The 20,627-nt window shown below is 40.7% G+C and overlaps 1 protein-coding gene and 1 non-coding gene across 2 annotated transcripts; both read left to right on the top strand.

Annotated features, from left to right (window-relative positions):
• The first annotated feature begins 280 nt into the window (after positions 1–280).
• LOC144458632 (uncharacterized) lies at positions 281–19,270 on the top strand. The gene is made up of 9 exons (XM_078161506.1): positions 281–720; positions 3,022–3,150; positions 5,660–5,742; positions 5,818–5,977; positions 6,048–6,203; positions 6,303–6,434; positions 10,196–10,419; positions 10,897–16,508; positions 17,579–19,270. The coding sequence occupies exons 1-9, from the start codon at positions 505–507 to the stop codon at positions 17,668–17,670; spliced, it is 6,804 nt and encodes a 2,267-aa protein (XP_078017632.1). The 5' UTR covers positions 281–504; the 3' UTR covers positions 17,671–19,270.
• On the top strand, positions 8,988–9,069 carry trnas-uga (transfer RNA serine (anticodon UGA)). The gene has a single exon. It is a non-coding gene; the product is annotated as a tRNA-Ser (tRNA).
• Positions 19,271–20,627: the final 1,357 nt, after the last annotated feature.

Below are 20,627 nucleotides of genomic sequence, written 5' to 3'. Positions count from 1 at the left end.
GCAGATGACTCATTGGCAGTATTAGACCTGCATATAAAATATAATATATTAAGAACAGTTGTCATTTGGCCTTAAGGTTACAGAACTCGCTGATCCAGAACATCTGCAGAGCAAGTGAAAACCTGACTGTAATTTTTGATTCACGTGTGCTGTGAGCTTTCCACTAAATAACTCTAAAAGGGTAGGGCCTGCCCTGCCGTAACCTGTTTTTAATTTCACGATTTAAAGGTTAATGCAGATTAAACCTGAGCTCCATAGAGTCCTGACACACCTATGATAGAAACATCCTCTTTGAGACCTGAGGGCTTGACATTCACAGCAGGGAGTTTAGACAGCTGCTGAAAGAAGAGATTTGGCAGTGCAGGAGTAGTGCAGAAAAACCTGCACGTACATCTTCAGTTCTGCAGAAAAGGACGTTTTAAAGGAGGAGTGCTTGTTAGGGAGGATAGATGAGTCCATGTGTGATGACCAGATGTGAAAAAGTAAACTTAAGTGAGTGGTGAGATGACGCCGTGGCAGGTTCTTCATGCAAACAGAGTGACCCGTGCAGGTTTGGGTTACCGTGGTCATCATGGACCTGGAGTTTTGGTGCATTACAGCACAGCTCCTAATGTGTCAGTTGCAGCTGTGGCTCCGGACAACAGCAGGACCTTCTGTTTGTCCAGAGAGAAACTTGACCTGCAGCAGCTCAACCGGAGGTTGGCCACATACCTGCAGCAGGTAGGAGATGCATGAAGTGGGGAAAAAAAAGATTCCAGATTGATCCAGTAGCAGCACAGAAAGGCCAAAATGAAACAAAGATTCATAAGTGATGATTGAAATGTTTTAAGTACAAGAGAATATAAAAAGCAGATTTCTCAATGCAGTTTTGCACAGACTGAAACAAGTGCAGCACTTTAATATCCCATTTCTGATAGTTACTTGCATTAACTGTCTATTCTTTGATGCATGAGATGGAAACACACAAAGACCTCCTTATTTTTCTCACACCACAGCAACATTAAACTGAGATTTATAAATGATGAATAAATGTTGTAGGGAGCAGGAAAACATAAAATATCAGATTTCCTAATGGAATTTTGCCCTGACTATGTGCTATGTTTTTTTTTTAACCAATTTCAAAATTAAACTGAGACTTATAAGTGCAGAGTCAATGTTTTTAAAGAGCAGGAGAATATAAAAGCAGCAGATTTTTTAGTGGAGTTTTGCATGGACTTAAACAGGTGCCGGTTTTGTTGTATGAGTTCTTGTTTTTTCTTTACATCCTCTTTTTATTTTTTGATGTATGAGGTGGAACACACAGCATCCTTCCTACTCACTTACCTGTCCCACAGATTCGATATTATAGTTTTAAGAGCCAGAAAACATAAAAATACCAGGCCTCATTTGTAAAACAATGTGTGGGATCCATAAGATTCATAAAAGTGTACATACAGACAAAATCCAGAAATGGCTTACACCAGAAAATATTCAACAGTTTCTACAATCAGGCTTCTACTTCACCATGTGTTTACCCTCTCCAAAAAGTAAGCATGAGTCAAAGTTTCTCCCATCAAGTCTGTCTTTATAGATCACAGCTTTTGCATGGGATGCTGTGTACGCAATGTTTATAAGTGAGACATCAGATTTCTTATTGGAGTTTGACTGAGTACAGTGTGCCACTTATTCTCTTATTTTTCTCTAATGCATGTGGTGGAAACTTCTGCTTGTAGCTTTGTAAACTATATTTAAAGAGCAAGAGAACAGAAACATAGCAGAATTTTCAGTGGAGTTTTGCATGTATTGAAAAAATTCCATGAGATCTAAAGCTGACAAAAGGTCAGTTAAAGGGTTACTTTGGTGTTTTTTAACCTGGATCCTATTTTCCAATGTTTTGTGTCTTAGTGACTAATGGAAACAAAAACTTTAAAACTGGTCCAGCACTGAGTGAGATCGCTGCAGCCAGCTGCCACAAAAAAGGCTCCAATGTAACTACTCAGGGCAATTTTGGACCGTCAATATTTGTCCACTAAAAGTGCTCGTTTTTGGTACTGATTGGCTCAGAATATTATTCAAACTATCCTAAAATACTCTGGAAAGGATCTCTTGCAGATAAAGACCTTTTTTGGTCACCCAGAAACAGCCCCGAAATAGCTATTGTCAAACCCACCAGATTGTACCTACATAAACAGTGATTTCAGCATGTATTGAGCCAAGATATTTTCACGTCTATCCTGTGGTTTAATTTAGGGTTTATTTAAACTAAACTAGAGCGGGTGATTGTTGGAACAGTAAAAAAGGCAAACCAAAACAGCTTTTGTGAGTTTTATTTTTGTCAACTTTGAATGAAGTTTGTTTAACACTGATAAAATTACAGTTTATTTAAATGCGGTCTGGTGGATTTGAGAAAAGTGATTTTGGGGCTGTTTCTGATTAAACAAAAAGATTCTTACTCTTTAACACAAAGGTCTATAGAAATATCCAGGGCTGTAACTACCACTGTTGACACTGGAGTCATGTCATAAAAATAAAATGTCATTCTTTTTCTATGGATAATGTCCTCTGTATTGTGGGTGTATTTAGGGGTTTTAACAAACTTAAGGGGATTTATTATCTACATTTAAAAATTAGTTTAATATTTCTCCATCAGATTCTTATCCTTTTGAAATGAACCTTAAGTTCTGTGTAATTTGGTACTTGTTATATTGAAAAGAAAAAAAAACCCAACAGGTAAAGATCTGAAAATTGTTTTAGTTTACTTAGTTGTGTTGAGTTTATAAGTAGTTGCCAATTTCCAGAGGAAATGCATGATTTCTTTTTCTAATTTTTGTATTTGAATTACGTTTTATTTTATACTTGTTCAGACCTAAAAAAAAAATCAATAAAATGAAGCAGTCCAAAATGAAAAATCTATTTTGTCATGAGGATTTTAAAACTCATCTTGACTGTTCTGAAATATACGTTATCACCACAGCAGCATTAGGATCTATTAGGTTATCACAACTGACAATTCATTAATTGATTGTTAACTCTGATACACAGGTCCAGTATCTTGAGGCGACCAATCAGAGGCTGGAGTGTCAGATCCAAGAGGAGCTGAACAGGAAGTGTCCCAGAGAGCTGAATCAGCTGAATGGATACCTGAGGACAGTGTCCCTGTTGCACGACCAGGTGAGCTTACCAACATTTTTAAAAAACAGAGAGACCACTAATAATCCTGTCTAAATGACTGCAAATTAAATCCAGTCTAATTTAATTTAATTGATTAACCTCAATGAAAACCTAAAGAACAAAAGCAAAAAACAAATGTAATATAAAAAATAAAATATGATTGAATAAGTACAATAAATACATTATAAAATAATATTAAACCAGACTGAATAGAATAGAAAGAATAAAAATGAAACAAGATTCTATAAAACAAACAAATAAAATAACAAAAACTACAAACACCAAATATAAAAATAAATAAATAAAGAAAGATAATGAAATAAAATAAAACACTGTTACAAATACAGAGAAAAATGTTTTAGTGTATGGTTCTACTTCTGAACAACTGAGAATTTAAATTCTCTGATCAAACAGCAACTAAAGGAGGAGGAGAGGGAAAAGGTTTACTCATATTTATTTACAGTGCAACAGGAGATCTGCAATCAGACTCAAACCACACTGTGGATATTATGATGATCAACAATAACCAATGGCCTGAAAAAAGAAAAGATGACAAAAAGTAAAATCCTTTTGTCCTTGGGCCACAAAAAGGCAAAAAAAGACTAAATGAAGACCATATAAATGCCAAATACAGACCAGATAAGGGCCAATCGATTACAGGCCACATAAAAACAGATAAAGCCCAAATAAAGACCAGATGAAGGTCTAATAAAGGCCACATCAAAACCAAATAAAGGACAAATTAAGACCAGATAAATGCCAATGAGGCTAAATAAAGACCAGATAAAAGTCAGATAAAGACCAGATAAATGTCAGATAAAGACCAGATAAAGCCCATATAAGGACCAAATAAAAACCAGATAAATGCCAACCAGGGCCAGATAAAGGCTGTGCGTAGGCCAAATAGAGGCCAGAGGCAGCTCTGCAGGTGAACAGATGATGTCAAACTGAGGTGCACCTCAGACCGGTTCTGACTCATCTGAAAGTTGAACGTCTGCTTGAAGGTCAGACAGGTTGAGACAAGTCTGACTCTAAAATGTCACCAATTTAAATGTCAGACATCAAACCTGAACTTCAGCATGTCCTGGAAACACAACAGATCATTTTAATAATACACACTTATTTCTGAACTTTCAAAAGAGTTGCGGTTATTCTGAAAGTCTGTTTCTGCAGATGGTTTCTTCCACAAGCCTGAGACTGACTTGACATTTAATTTATTCTAGTAACTTCATGATCACAATAGTAACTCGCATTCAACTACTTGTATTCAGCCATCTTGACCCATTTTCACCACTGTGATATCACGTGTATGAAAATCAACACAATAAAGGGTTTTCCTTTTTTTAACCACCACAGCACATACTCACCACATGCTCTTTTACAGTTCTGTCCAGCACAGATCTTTTCAAATCAATCACCATTTACATGACTGTTTACTGTATTTCTACTGTGACTATATGTTTTCTGCTACCAGAGGACAAAGTCAAGTCACAACTGAATCTCATGTCATGGCTGTCAAATCCAAGGTGAAGTTCAACAAGTCTAAAGATCTTTATCAAGAACAATAAGTCCCAATTCACGGCCAGCAGGTCTGAAGTCAGGTCCCAGCCCAAGACCAAGAAGTCCTAATGTCAAGACCAACAAGACCCAAGTTAAGACCAACACATCTCAAGACAAGAGTAATAAGTTCTAGGTCAAGTCCCAAGACAAGACCTACACATCCTGGGTCAAGATCCATGTCATGACAAACAACTTCCATATCAAGTCTAACAAGACCCAAGTCATGACCAAGGCAAAAGTCAAAAAGTTGAGTCAAAACCAGCAAGTCCAAAGTCAAGAAATTAAGTTCCAAGACAATACCAACATGCCCCAAGACAAGTCCATCAAGTCCCAAGTCCAGGACCTACGCTAACAAGTCCCAGATCAAATCCCAACTCAAGACCAACAGGCCCTGAGTTAGGTCCCAAGTCCTGTTTCACACCTGTCAAAACCAGCAAGACCTTGACCAAGACCAACAAGTTCCAAGTCAAGAACAACAAGTCCCAAGTCAAGTCCAAGTCCAAAACAAGTCATTTGGTGCCCTTCACCAAATTGAATGCCATTTGAATTTTCAAGTTTGTGTCAGTAACAATAAAAATTTGATTAGCTGCAAACATTTTCCATAACTTACAGAGCATATCGGTTCATTCTAATTAAAAAGGCCAAAGTCCAAGTGAGGGCACAAGTCACTGGGGTCTAAGTCAAAGTCAACCTCTGATTCATAACTCAAATCTGACTTGAGTCCAAGTCAACTTAAGCCTCTGACTACTACAACTACTACTACTACTGTTACTACTGCTGCTAAAGTAGCAGTATAACTTTTAACAAGTTGTACCAAAAGTGGTGTGACTAATTAAGCTATGTTAAAAAAAAACAACAGGTCAAATCTCATTCAGGTAATCTCTCTCTCTCTCTCTCTCTCTCTCTCTCTCTCTCTCTCTCTCTCTCTCACACACACACACACTTACAGATCAGTGAATGTCTCTCGTCCCAGGCTCAGGTGAAGCTGCAGCTCCTCAGTGCAGAGCTCACTATCTTCGACTTCAAGGCCAGGTAGATCTACTCACCTTCCACATACATACATGGCACATATAGACATATCTCGCCAACCCCCTGCTGTGTAAACAGGTGTGAGAAGGAGCGTGAGCGTTGTGGTTGTGTGGAGACGGACGTTAGTGACCTCAGGCTGCTGGAGGAGGTGCTGAAGGTCCACACGCTGCCAGAGCTTCGGACTCTGCTGGAAGATCAAACACAACAACTGATGGAGCTGCGGATACAACACCAACAGGTAAATCAATAAAAATTGCCTGGATTATTCAAATAAACGTCTACGTCATGTTCCCTATCTACCTGTCCAGGACATGCAGGGTCTCCTAGCCCAGGCTTCAGGGGGTGTCACCGTGGAGATGCAAGCTGCTGGGTCATCAGACCTTCTTCGGCAGCTGGACGACCTGAGACAGACGAGTGTGACACTGCTTGGCAAGAACCAGAACGAATGCTTGTTCAACACACAGGTACACAAACATCTACATCACGCCTTTATTTTAAAATAATGCTCTATGACCACAGTTCTCGTTTTAGTAGATTTTTAATGTCAGCTGTGTTGTGTTCAGGTGTCCATGTTGAGTTCTCCGGAGGTGACCTTTAACCCTCCAGCTGGTTCCGAGGTTGTCCAGGCTGAGCTGGAGGACCTGAGGAGAACAGCAGCAAGTCTGGAAGAAGAGCTGACACATCTGCAGGCTATGGTAAGATAAAACTAGACTTTGAGTAAAAACAGGGAGAATTTACCATTTGGTAAATCTCTCTCTACAGTGATTTTCCATTCATAGCTTAGCAACAGTAAATAAGTGAGTATGGAGCTGTAGTAGAGAGAGAGAGAGAGAGAGAGAGAGAGAGAGAGAGAGAGAGAGATACTCTGTCAGTCAATACAAAACCTAAACCACAAGAGCAATTGGTGAGGAACTGCTCTTGGGTCAGTTCACCATAACTACTGTTACTTCCAGGGCCAAGACATAGCAATATCAAAGTGACCAGAGCTAACCTCAGTGATAAATGCATTATGTTTGCTTTAAAATAAAAGCATCCTCACATTTGTTTCACAAATGTTTCAAAGTGAAGCACCAGTAGTAGGAAATGTTTGCTCCGGCAGTAAGATAATCCAGCTCTGATATTGCTCAAGGAGAGTAAAACAGTAAACACTTAAGCTGATAATAATCAGATCAAATTACAATCAGTAACACTGAATTACATGCTGTAGCATTTATTTGTAAAAGTAACCTGAATCCAGTGACACAATGGCGGACTTCTCTGTTCCTTTCGTTGCTGGGGATGGCCAAGTGATTAAGGAGTTGGATTAGGACTCTAGTGGTGTTTCCCCACATATAGGTTCAAACCCTGCTCACAGCACCTTTGATATAGCATCTTAAATTATGAGGACAAAGTCCAAAATGTTAGGGAGATGAACTCCGGACAGTTCCATAATGGAAGAAATGGGACACGGTGATTATGATTTATTTATTCAAATCTCATATCTTCTAGGATAAAGCATACCTTTATGGGCTGTTAAATTCTCCCACTTAAGATAAATAAACTATTTGAAATCATTCTTGCATTTACAGAAAAATGCAGTCACAAAGTTGCACAATGGATACATTTAGGTTAAGTACTTAAAGTAAACTTAATTGATAATAGCCTACTTTTACTTAAGTAAGGTTTTGCATTCAGGATTTTTACCTAGAATGAAACATTTTCAAGTGTGGTACTATGGCAAGCCCTTTTAACATCTAATCAACAAGGTTAACTAATAGTGATTTAGTTTTTAACAAGTGGAAACTAAAATCTAAAAATGTCAGAATTACATTTTTGTTGAAATGTTAATTTAAGAGATCTGTAAAAAGTTTGGCATGTTACAAATATGTTTTCATATGTAGAAATAACATTTTGACTAGTCAAATCTGATTTAGAGATATCTTTTATTTGATTATAGATATCAGTTATTCCTTTTCACTAGTAAAATCAAATATTGACAGTTGATTTTTCACGTTAAAAAAAGAAATGTGCCTAGTGGAAATGTAATTTTTCAATTCAGATATCAAAAACTTCATTTCTGATATGTTTGCCATATCAATAAACCATTTGGATATATGGATTTCTGATGATTAAAGTATGACAAAGTCATTGATTGACATTTAAATTACTCATTTCAGATATGTAGCCAAAATAAAAATACTAATTCTGGATATACATTACCCGAATATATCTACAATGACATTTTTGACCTGTGGAAATTCTTTTTTTTTTTTTTTTAATATCTAAGGAAATGTATCTCAAATGTAATTGTTACTAGTATGAATATAATTTCATTAGTTACAATTGCATTTCAGATATCTAAAATGCAATTCTAGATATCTGAAAGTACATTATTACTATTTAGAATTCTAAGTTGACATATCAATAATTTAATTTTGTATAGTTGCAGGTCTAAATAACTATATCTACAATTTATTTCTCTCTCTCTTAGAGCCTCGGCTCTCCCTCACCGTGCAGCAGCCCACCCCATCCCTCCCTCGCGGCCCCGCACTTACTCCCGAGCCTCTCCCTCACCGCGCAGCAGCCCGCCCCATCCCTCCCTCGCGGCCCCGCACATATACCCCCGAGGCTCGGCTCTCCCTCTCCGCGCAGCAGCCCTCCCTATCCCTCCCTCGCGGCCCCGCACATATACCCCCGAGCCTCGGCTCTCCCTCTCCACGGAGAGCCCTTGGCTCCCTCCGGCCAGGCCTGGCCCCACCTCACCCTTCCACTCCCTCCAGAGCTCCAGGGAACCGAGTTCTGTCTTCCTTTTTTTGGGTTGTTTAGCCGTGTAGGCAGTTGTAGCCAATGCTGGAATAGCTATTTTACCTGGTGCACTGTTTGCCATTGCCGCTTGCTCTCCCCTTCTGCCGGCGGCATGGGAACGCACATATGCAGTAGAACAGCCAATAGGAGCGCAGTGGTCTGAGCTGACCTTTGATTGGTTGATGCACATTGGCACGATACTGATTCTTTAGAGGCTGAACACAGAGCCGTGGTGAGGTGCAGAAACCTATTGTTTGTCTCAGACCACTTGATTTACATTATGCTTAGAGGATATTATAAAATTTTTACTCAATTATACCAAAACAATGTTGCCTACTGGAGCTTTAAGTAAAAGAATATCAGTACTTGTACCACCACTGCTGATCAACTTATATAGATTTTATTAACTCCAAACTCTTTATGTGGAAGTCTCTGTTAACCGACTGAAAGTTCCAGGTATGCGAGCTGTGATGGCCGAGTGGTTAAGGCGTTGGACTTGAAATCCAATGGGGTTTCCCCGCGCAGGTTCAAACCCTGCTCACAGCGAGTCTTTGCTTGAGAAACTAAATTACACATTGGTTTAGACAAGTATCTTTGTTACCCCTAGCGCTATTTTGGCCAAGAGATAATAGCATAGGTTAGGGTGGCTATACACTACAACTATGCCTGCGCACAATGCTTCCTGGTACATTTGGGCATTGCCAGCACAACTATATGAGCAGAAGAACTCCGCTTTCTCGGTCGATATGCAAACACTGAGGAATTTATTGCTTCAATTAACTACATTTACCATCAACACTGATTGGACATCTGCATTAAAGGGATAGTGCACCCAAAAAAGAAAATACAGTCATTATCTACTCACCCATATGCCGACGGAGGCTCAGGTGACGTTTTAGAGTCCTCACATCCCTTGTGGAGATCCAAGGGGAGAGGGGGTAGCAGCACAACTCCACCGAAGGGAGGCTTACGGTGCCCCAGATTCAAACGTCCAAAAACACAAAATTGAATCCACAGAGTATCTCCATACTCCTCGTCTATAGTGATCCAAGTGTCCTGAAGCCCCGACATAAAAAGTTGTTTGGAAAAATGTCATTTGAACTCTGTTTTTAGCCTCATTGTAGCCTGTAGCTCTAACTGCTTCTGTGTACGCCGCGCGCATGTGTGCGGGCTTGCGCGCGAGACCAGCGAAAGTACGTGAACACACATGAACTCGGTGCCCATGTCTCACGGTCTCACGCAAGCGTACACACGTGAGCGCGGTGCACAGAGAGGCAGATAGAGCTACAGACTACAATGAGGCTAAAAACAGAGTTTAAATTTTTTCCAAACATTTTTCCAAACAACTTTTTATGTTGGGGCTTCAGGACACTTGGAGCAGTATGGAGATATTTTGTGGTTCCAATTATGTGTTTTTGGACGTTTGAATCTGGGGCGCTGTAAGCCTCCATTAGGTGGAGTTGTGTTGCTACCCCCTCTCCCCTTGGATCTCCGCAAGGGATGTGAGGACTCTAAAACTTCACCTGAGCTTTCCTTGGCATATGGGTGAGTCGATAATGGCTGAATTTTCATTTTTGGGTGCACTATCCCTTTAAAGGTGGTGAGATTTCCCTTGAAGGACTACAATCTACACAACCCTAACATGAAGCATTGTATGCGTTTGTCTGTGTAGAACATGGGATTGGAGGCCTCTGGTCTGGAGCAAACAGAGTCCGTCGTCCAGCAGCTGAAGGCCCTGCAGCAGAGAGCAGATGATCTGTGCAGAGATCTGGACTCAGTGCTGCAGGCCACAGCTCAGCAGGCTGCAGACTATCAGACCCTGCTAGATGTCAAAAACAGGCTGGAGACTGAGATAGAGGACTACAGGAGACTGCTGGATAGACTGAGCCAACAGGGGTATAAGATAACAATAATGGAAATTTCATTTAATTTGCTAAGCATGTTGCAAAACACCCATGTTTTTATTTTCTGTATTTTACATTTTGTAAGATAATTATCCCACAGATTAAACCAGCAAACTGACAACATTAATATTATATAGAGATTGGTATGAATAATATATTTAATGTCTGTGTGATCACACTTTTTTTTTTTACATGGGTTTAAAGTTCTTTTAAAGAAATTCAACAACATATATAATTCTAAATTCTCATAAATGATTCGGTACTTACTACACAATGCATGGTCTTTCTCTGGTGTCCAATACTTGGCACCAAATTTCATTGGAAAATTCTTAAGACATTACTTGAAACAGGACTCATAAAGTGAACTGTTAACAAGGTTTCCCTTTGTTGGTGTTGCTTTATTATCTAACTTTGTGCCTTTCAGCTCTGTTCTTCTCCTTCTTGCACTTATATGTCCTTTTGTTCACAGGCTCTCAAGTCTTCACTCAAACTCTGCAGCTAACTTCACACCTTTCTATGCTACAACCAGCCCCTCTGCCCACAGGAGAAACATCTCAGCGAACAAAACAGTCCCTGTTCACGGGGGAAATCTCCGGATGATGGGGGTTCAGACTGTCTCTAGAGGCTACATCCACACTGTCAGACAAACACCTGTAGTTAACCCACTCTCAAATCATTCAAAGAACTCACCAGTAACATCAATTAATACTTCAAATCTAACTGGCTCATTCCACAAGTCTGAAAAGCAGACAACAGAAGAGACTCGGAGAGAATCAATGACCATTAAAGAGACGGTCAACAGGCAGAGCAACCCTGTGGAGGCTAAAGTCCACTCTAAAGACTGTGATCTGAAGAACTCACCAATTGTTAGTACTAAGGTTAGCCAAAGTTTAGACAAGGGAGCTGTTCTTCAGGCTTCTAAATCACAGATAAATGCTGCACAAGTAATCAACACATTGGTTCCTGACACAAAATCTGCCAAGATTGCCGCTCTTCAGGCCAAACCTGAAACCTATACTTCCAAACAAGTTACTGCAGAAGCTGGTTTGCAGGCTAATAAAACAGACACCCACATTCAAACAGAGATCACCAAAGCCATTATTTATGCACAACCACAAGTAAAGCAAGGACCACACATTGCAAGACATTTGACCACAACTGATCTCAATAAGGAAACTGCTGCAGAGATAAAGACAGAGACACAAACTATGATCACAGCTCAAAAGGACTGCACTGGGGGCTCCAATCAGGCTAAGAACCAGGATCCTGCACAAACTGTGTCTTTGAGTTTGGAGGTTTCAGCTGAAGTTGTAAAGAATGCAGAGGAAGCTGCTATTACAGCATCAAGTAAAACAGCAACTAAAGTTCAAACAGCCACAACTGATCCCACCAAAGAAACTGCTGAAGTAAAGAAAGAGACCAAAACCATGATCTCAGCTCAAATGGTTTGCACTGAGGGCTCCAACCAGGCAAACAACCAGGATCCTGCACAGGTTGAGTCTTTGAGTTTGGATCCACTAGTAGAGGCTGTCATGGATGCAGAGGAAGTTACTACTACAGCACCTGTTGTCTCTGGATCTCAAGGTATTAGGTCAGAGGAGGCTCAGGACAAAGTCTCTGGTGAGCAAGCTGTTGTCAAGGCTTCTAAACCAGACAGTAATACTGCACAAGGTATCACCACAATGGTTCCTGACACAAAACCTGCCATGAATGCGAGCTCTTTTATTCAGGAAATAACAGAGACCACAGAAGCTGGTTTGCAGGCTAATGAAACAGCCACAAATGTTCAAACAGAGATAGCCAAAACCATTCCAGAAGTGAAGCAAGGACGAGATTTTGTAACACATACAGCCACAACTGATCCCACCAAAGAAACTGCTTCAGAAGTGAAAAAAGTGACAGAAACTGTGATCTCAGCTCAAATAGACTGCACTGGGGGCTCCAACCAGGCTAAGAATCAGGATCCTGCACAGGTTGCTTCTTTGAGTTTGGACCCTCTAGCAGAGCCTGTCGGGGATGCAGTGGAAGTTGAAGTCAAAGCATCCACTGTCTCTGGATCTCACATTTTTAGGTCTGAGGAGGCTCAGGATAAGGTCTCTGATGAGGGAGCTGTTGTCAAGGCCTCTAAACCAGAGGTTAATACTACACAAGGTATCACTTCAGTGGTTCCTGACACACAGCCTGCCATGAATGCTGTTCAGGAAATAATAGAAGGTACATCTGAACAAACTACTACCAAAGCTGGATTGCAGGCTAATAAAACCGGGACCAATGATCAAACAGAGCTTACTAAAACCATTGTTTGTGCAGAACCAGAAGTGCAGCAAGGACCAGATTGTGTTACACATACAGCTGCAACTGACCCCACCAAGGAAACTGTTGCAGAAGTAAAGACAGTGACAGAATCAGTGATCTCAGCTCACGTGGACTGCACCGAGGGCTCCATCCAGGCTAAGAGCCAGGATCCTGCACAGGTTGTGTCTTTGAGTTTGGAGACTCCAGCAGAAGTTGTCAGGGATGCAGAGGAAGTTGCCATTACAGCACCTGTTGTCTCTGGTTCTCAAAGTATTAGGTCAGAGGAGGCTCAGAACAAGGTATCTGGTGAAGGAACTGTTGTCAAGGCTTCTATACCAGAGATTAATACTGTACAAGGAATCACCACAGTAGTTCCTTACACACAGCCTGCTGGGAGTGCTGCTGTTCAAGAAAAAACAGAAACATTTACATCTGAACAAACTACTGTAGAAGCTGGATGGCAGGATAACAAAACAGGAACAAACATTCAGACAGAGATCACCAAAACAATTCTATGTACAGAACCAGAAGTGAATCAAGAACCACATTTTGTAACACATACAGCCACAATGGATCCTGCCAAAGAAACTGCTGCAGAAGTGAAGAAAGAGACAGAAATTGTAATTTCAGCTCAAATGAATTGCACTGAGGGCTCCATACAGGCTAAGGACCAGGATCCTGCACAACTTGTATCTTTGAGTTTGGAGACTCCAGCAGGGGCTGTCAGGGATGCAGAGGGAGTTGCTGTTACAGCATCCATTGTCTCTGGATCTCACATTCATAGGTCTGAGGAAGCTCAGGATAAGGTCTCTGGTGAGTTGACCCTGATCAATGACAAGGACGCAGGAAGTGAAGAAAATAAGGGAGTAGAGGAAGTAGAATTTACATTGTTCAAAGCATCCAATAGCGAACACAACAAAGTCATGAAGGATGCAGGTACAGGGTCTGGAATTCCCACTGCCTCATTTGGGAGCCCAGACAGCAAAGAGAACCTTGAAAGTAAAACTACAAGTACAGAGATTTTGAAGAAAGTGGAAGTAGAAATAAACAAAGAGAAGGCTATCAATGGTTTCCATGATACCAGTGAGGTAAAGGTGGAGCGTCCTGAGTCAGACAATGACATGGTTTATATAGCAGGTCAAGAAGTACTGCAGAGTACCACAAAGTTAAAAAAGTCTGTAAGTCTTACAGATTCTGGTGTGGCTTTGAGTTCCTCTGACCAAGAAGAGGTCCTGAGTCCAAGTGAAGCTGATGTATATATGAGCCCAACGCCAAAGCCATTTCTATGCTTGAGTTCAAAAACATGCCTGAGCCCAATTGAGACAGAGGTGTTAATGCGCATGACAGATCAAGTATTTTGCCCAGTTGATCTGGAAGAACATGTTAGAAGTCCTGATTATCTCCTGAGTCCAAATGACCCAGAAATGTTTCTCAGCCAAAATGACTCAGACAAATGCTTGAGTCCAGTTGATGCTAAAGGGTGTCTGAGTCCAAAGGGTGAGGAAGAAGATGAGGATGTATGTCTGAGTCTAACTGAGGCAAATACACACGTGAGACCAGTTGAGAAATACATTCTCTCGACGAAAGAGGAAGGCCAGTCTCTGTCATTTAGCAGTGATCAAGCTTTGCCAGGAGAGGACAGAAACAGAGAAGTCAGCATTTCAGTGGAAGATGGAAACAGTTTGTGTTTTGGATCATTTGACGGTAACAAAGGAAGTAGAGGTACTGTGAATGAACCAACTAGTCAAGGGATCAACCCTCAGCTGAGCAGCAGTCATGGAAGCTTGAAGTTTGGGAGTCCAGGTGGCCGTAGTATCATAGCAAACAAAGAGGAACAGCTTGGTTTTAGAGGCCTATATCAGAAAGGTGTAAGTCAAGCAAGAACTCCCAATGATGGGTACAAAGTTACAGGAGGCATTGCAGATAACAAGGATGTCCAGAATTCAAGTGGCAGTCCAGGAGGCAGGTATGGCTCAGAAGCCATGAAAGAGATTTCCAGTACAGATAGTGTAGTTAGGGGACAGAAAAACAATGATTGGCTAAATACCAACAAGCCAGCTAAAGGTGAAAGACTGTTTGTTAGGTCATCTAGCTTTGGAGGTGTCCCTGCCAATGGAGGAACAACCTTTAGTGGTGTGGCTACCAAATTAGGAGGTAGTGGTATGGCTAATGATGTGGCAGCTTGTTTTGGTGTCATGGCTGCTAATTCATCAGGTACAGCTGGTGGTAATACAATTGAGGCAGGGGACAGATTCATGCGTGGCAGTGGAGATTGGTTGGTTTATGGTGGCAGTCTAGGACGTACAAGCACAAACTTACCCAGAACAGGAAGTGAAGAAAGTCCATCAGGAGCAACTCTACCTGCAACAAGTCACCCAGAAACAGGGAGGTTCGGGAGAGGAAGTGGAGAGTGGGTGGTTTATAGCGGCAGTTTTGGACGTAAAAGCAGCCTGGATAGTAGCCCTGGCTTACCCAGTGAAGGAAAAGTGGAAGGCCCATCAGTGGCTACAAACCTTGCAACAAGCCCACAAGAAACAGGGAGATTCAGCTGTAGAGGGAGTGAAGGGTGGATGGTTTATGGAGGCAGTCTTGGACGTAAGAACAGCTTGCCCAGAACAGGGAGAGAGGAAAGCCCGTCAGTGTTCTGTGCAACAAGCCCACCAGACACAAGGAAGTTTGGTAGTGGAGGAAGTGGAGAATGGATGGTTAACAGCGGCAGTCTTAAACGTAACATTAACATTGATGGAAGTGATATTTTACCCAACACAGAAAGCAGAGAAAGCCAGTCAACAGCCATGCACCTGCCAACAAGCCCCCCAGGAACAGGGAGATTCAGCAGCAGAAGTGGAGAGTGGAGAGTCTATGGTGGGAGTACTGGATATGTGAGCAATGTGGCTGGCAGCAATAGCTTATCCAATGTCGACAGTAAAGAAAGCCCATCAGTGGCTATGCAACTGGCAACAAGCCCACCAGGAGCATTAAGACCACGGAGGTTTGGCAGTGGAGACAGTGGTGAGTGGAGAGTTTATGGTGGGAGTACTGGATGTCTGAGTAGTGCCAGTAATGCAGGCAAGGTTGGTGTCAGCACCAATTATGGCCAAGTCATCAGTCCACCAAGTAGCTATACAAGTAGTGGACCAAGACTTAGTAGTACTGGTAGTGGTGGCAGGCTCAGCTCAGGTGGTGTTGTTCGGCGCAGTAGCAGTGTAGGTAGTGGTGGTAGGTTAAGTAGCTCTAGTAGTGGCAACAAGCTTAGCAGCTCATCTGGGAGCAACAAGATTAGCAGCTCTGGGAGATTCACCAGCACTGGCAGTGGTGAACGGAAGCCCGTATACAGCTCAGCTAGCGGACGTAGGAGCACTTCGGGAAGTACTGGGCGATCAGGCGGAGGGGGAACGACCAGCAACAATAGAGCCCCAAGCCCTGGAGGGAGAATGAGTTTGGGTAGTGGCGGGTGGCTGAACAGTTCAACAGCTGGTGCGAATCGCATTAGTAGCCCTGGGAGCGGGTCTCGACTTAGTAGTGCAGATAGCATTGACAGAATTAGCAGCCAAGCTGGTGGAAGGATCAGCAGCTCCTCTGGGGCAGGGAGGACCAACAGCACGGGGGGAAGGGTCATCAGCAGCAGTGACCGGCCAGTCAGGAGCACTGGTAGCGGAGCTGGAGGCAACAAGGAGAGAATCAGCGTTTGCAAGATGGCGGCACTGTCAATCTCTGCAGCGGGGAGAGAAAGAAGTCAGGACCGACAAAGACAAGCTCAGCGGTCCCAGCAACAACAGGTTACAGGTGAGCACAAAGGGATATATCACAAAGGGATATTAGTGGGTTAGCATGGTATGTTGAGCTTAAAGACAGGGTTTTACGTTTCACACAGGTGGCTCTCTTTTAACCTGGCTAGATCGCCATGGCAGCTTATGCTGCTGGGCTAACCTGGTCAGAACCAAAGGGCCTTTACGTTACCATTTTGATTCACATCTAGGTAGGTAGGTAGGTAGGTAACATTCTCCCTCATCCTCCTCCTAATGTAATACCTGGGGAGGTGCATATGGAGCCACCAGTCCACTGCAACTCCACTAAACTCGAAACCTGCTCACTTTGAGCTGTCCAATCAATTGCAAAGCATTTGATTTATATCTCTCTTGTACCTGTAAATTGTAATGCGTCACAGTACAGAAGCTAAAGACACTAAAACTTCTGTTTTACTGGGAATTTAAAAACTAGAATTACCACCTAGCGGCTGTATGCCTCCGCCAACCAGTCAACTTGTGGTTAATATCCATACCTGACCAGCAAACACTGCTCCAAATATGAATGTTACACAGAATCAAGATGGGCAGTGTCAAATAATGGGCCAGGAAAGTTTTTTTTAATGATTTTTTTCAGAACATTATGATGTCACAGTGAAACTGACCATTGACCTTTTGGATATGAAATGTCATCACTTCATCATTATATTGTATTATACATTTGTCTGAAGTTTTGTTATAATTAGCGTATGAATTCTTGAGTTACGGCCAATAATGTCTGTCACAGTGACCAGGACCTTTGACCACCAAAATTTAATCAGTTCATTTTTCAGTCCAAGTAGATGTTTGTGCCAGATTTGAGGGAATTAAACCCACAGAGACTGTCCCCAACAAGAAATGAAAGTATTGACTGTTTAAACGCATTTATGATGATATGCGTTTTATGATGATCTGACAGTGACCTCTGGTGGCTGTGTAAAATATGAAAGTACTAATATACAGTATTGGGAAAAACAACGAGTTGCTTAAAAATATTAGAATGTATATATATATATATATATGTTGTTGTATTGCAGTATATAAAAATAAAAAACAATCCTTCTTTTGCAGCTGTGTCTCCTCTTGTCCAGCGATGGCTGACAACAGGTGTCGGGGTCACGAGTGCAGAATCTGATGGCCTTGATGACATTATACGTCTCTAACGGGATAACTGTGAAGAAACGGAATGACATAATGCTTTAAGGTTGCCATATTTACATTTCTCTGAACACACCTGCACACATTCTCACATACAGAGAGAAACAATACCAGTGGTGTAAAAGGTACTCTGATCATTTACATTAGTAAAAGTATCAATACAACAATGCAAAAACACTTCAATACAAGTGCAAGTCTTACATTCAAAATCCGTCATGAGTAAAAGTACATAAATTATCAGTACAAATTACTTAAAGTATCAAAATAAAAGCACTTCTCTGATACCCTCTTTCCACCAAATTAGCTCTTGTTCTTAAACTGGTTCCGTTCATGATACCAGGAACTTTGGTGCTATCCACTGAACCAGCCTACATTTCCATCAGTTTTGAGTTGAACCACTGTAATCACGGATGTGTCATCAATGGATGGTGTTGCACAGGACATAATGAAAGTAAACGATAGCAGCAAATTTGTGGATTACGCTAATTACCGGCAAACTTTTGCTCTGTTGGGATAGATATATTTTCCCCAAAAAACAAGCATAAACTGACTATCAGTGAGACCACTGCACAATCTTTGACAATTTCTCACTTGACTTCTTCATTGTTACCTTCTCCATCCTCTCTTTCCAAATTGTTGAATATGACACGCTCACTGATGTCATCATGGTTGGCACTTCAAGTCAAGGAAAACCCATTATTTTTTGGTTCTAGCAGACAACCAACTTTTCAGGTTCTGAACCAATATATTTTTGATGGAAATGCCCTTAATGGTTCAAATTTAGGTGTGGGGAACCAGAATGGAACCGGCTGCACATTGGTAGAAAAAGGCTATGTGATATATCTGGTGGTATGGTATGACAACACAAAGTTGTTTTCTGTTTTTGTATTTTTCTCCAATCTTTGCTCTTTGGTGAAATATTGATGAAAGTTTGTTGTTAATATGCTATTAGACAAATGTAGTGCAGTAAAAATTACAAAGTAAAGTAGAAAGTTACATAAAATGGAAATAGCCTACTCAAGTAAAGTACAAGTACCTCAAGTACATGAGTAAATGTAATTAGTTACTTTCCACCGATGAGAAATACAATTTAAAATGACCACATTTTTGTTATGTTGTTATATTTTGTTATGTTTAGTTTTAATTTTGAAGAAATGTGGAATCTGCTCTGTTTATTTAGATGATATAGATTTTATATAGATGAAAATCTGTGGTACAAACATTCAGGTGAAACATCACAAACACTGTAGCTTTATTGTTCTTTTAATACACTTTAGGACACTCAGTGTTTCAATTTCATCTTCTCAAAATTTATAAATTGTCTGAGCTGTTCAGTTGATGTGCACATTTTAAATTGTGCGGTGTCCCCTTTAGATTTTACTGGTTTTACATATGGTTTACAATAGTTTTGGTTTATCTGTAGTGGACTGCATCACTGAGTGTATGATACGTGTATGGTTTGAGTTATAACACACGTCAGTTCTTTAAACTTTAAAAACTTGAAGCTTCACTTCACATTTTATACATCATCTGGTTTCTCATCATTTTGTTCATCCCCACTTTTGTACATTTTAATCTGAAAATAAAGATGATAAATAACCTGTGTCCCTTTTGTCTGGTGTAATATTTTAGAGCAATAAACTTTATGTGTTTAAAAGAGCGAAAAAACGGAGGGAAAAAAGTGAAAATAGTGTGAAACACTGTCACAATTATCCACAGACTAAAGTGACTCCTCCACAATGTTAGTTTTGTTATTACTAATACATTACAGTTACAATTATTATAAGCAAAAGCAGCAAATCTTGAAGCTGAACCATGAAATGTTTTTGTTTAAACTTTGTTTATTTGAACACATCACATCATGTTACATAAAACTCTTGCAAATGTGTGATCATTTTTTGAACCAAAATGAAGCAAAAGAGAAAAAATAAAATTAAATAACAATAATAATAATAATAATAATAAAAATAATAAAATCTTACAAAACTTAACCCACCCACCCCAGTCTCCCAACCCAAGTTGGTCCACCCTTGTATGTCAGTGTATCACACCAAACAGCTTTGACCCATATATTGACAGTGTTGGAACGGTACAACTGGATAAGAAAATACTGATGTTTTGTTTTTCCTAAGTAGTAGGGGTTATAGCTACATTATCAAAATATGAGAGAAGAGGCTGCCATGTACTGTAGAATTTCCGAGGAATGACATTAAATCAGTCTGCCAAGATTGATCTCCTGGGGGTTTTGGCGATTTCCAGTGTAGAAGGATAAATCTGCGGGCAATCAGGGAGGCAAATGCTAAGACATTTAATTTCTGTTTATTGAGTACAGAGTGGTTTAGGGGAACTCCAAATATAGCAATAAGTGGACAGGGAGTTATATCTGTATCTAAAACTTCAGACATGATCTTGAAAAAATTCTTCCAGAATCCTGTTAACTTTGAGCATGACCAGAAGGTATGCGCTAGATCAGATGGGACAGAGGCACATCTATTACAGGTCTCACTGGTTCCGGGAAAAATCTTCGCTAGTTTGGCTTTGCTGAAGTGCATTCTGTGTATTACTTTGAACTGTATTACCATGAAATGTTTTTACATGAATAATTACTTTAACCATCAAAACAGTTTCCAGTTTTCTGTCATCAGCTAACTGAGTAATGGACATTCATAAACTACTGGAAAGTTTAATACATGACAAAACACATTTTATAAACTTTATATGTGTTATGTGTAAAATGCTTTTATTTGTGAAGTAACTAAAGCTCTCACATAAATAGAGTGGAGTAAAGAGAACAATATTTCCCTCTGAGATGTAGTGGAGTAGAAGTATGCTAAGAAAAAAATGCCACATTTATTCTGATTGGGTGTGGACATACTGTGGGTAAGTATGTAACAGTAAAACTTTGAAATCATTGGATCACATTGTGACACTGCCGCAAAGGTGAGGGGAGAGTCATGCACAG

The sequence above is a fragment of the Epinephelus lanceolatus genome, chromosome 18 (genome assembly GCF_041903045.1).
Source record: "Epinephelus lanceolatus isolate andai-2023 chromosome 18, ASM4190304v1, whole genome shotgun sequence".
Lineage (NCBI taxonomy): Eukaryota > Metazoa > Chordata > Actinopteri > Perciformes > Serranidae > Epinephelus > Epinephelus lanceolatus.
Note: the sequence above shows the minus strand (reverse complement) of the source record. Positions and strands in the feature narration are given on the sequence as shown.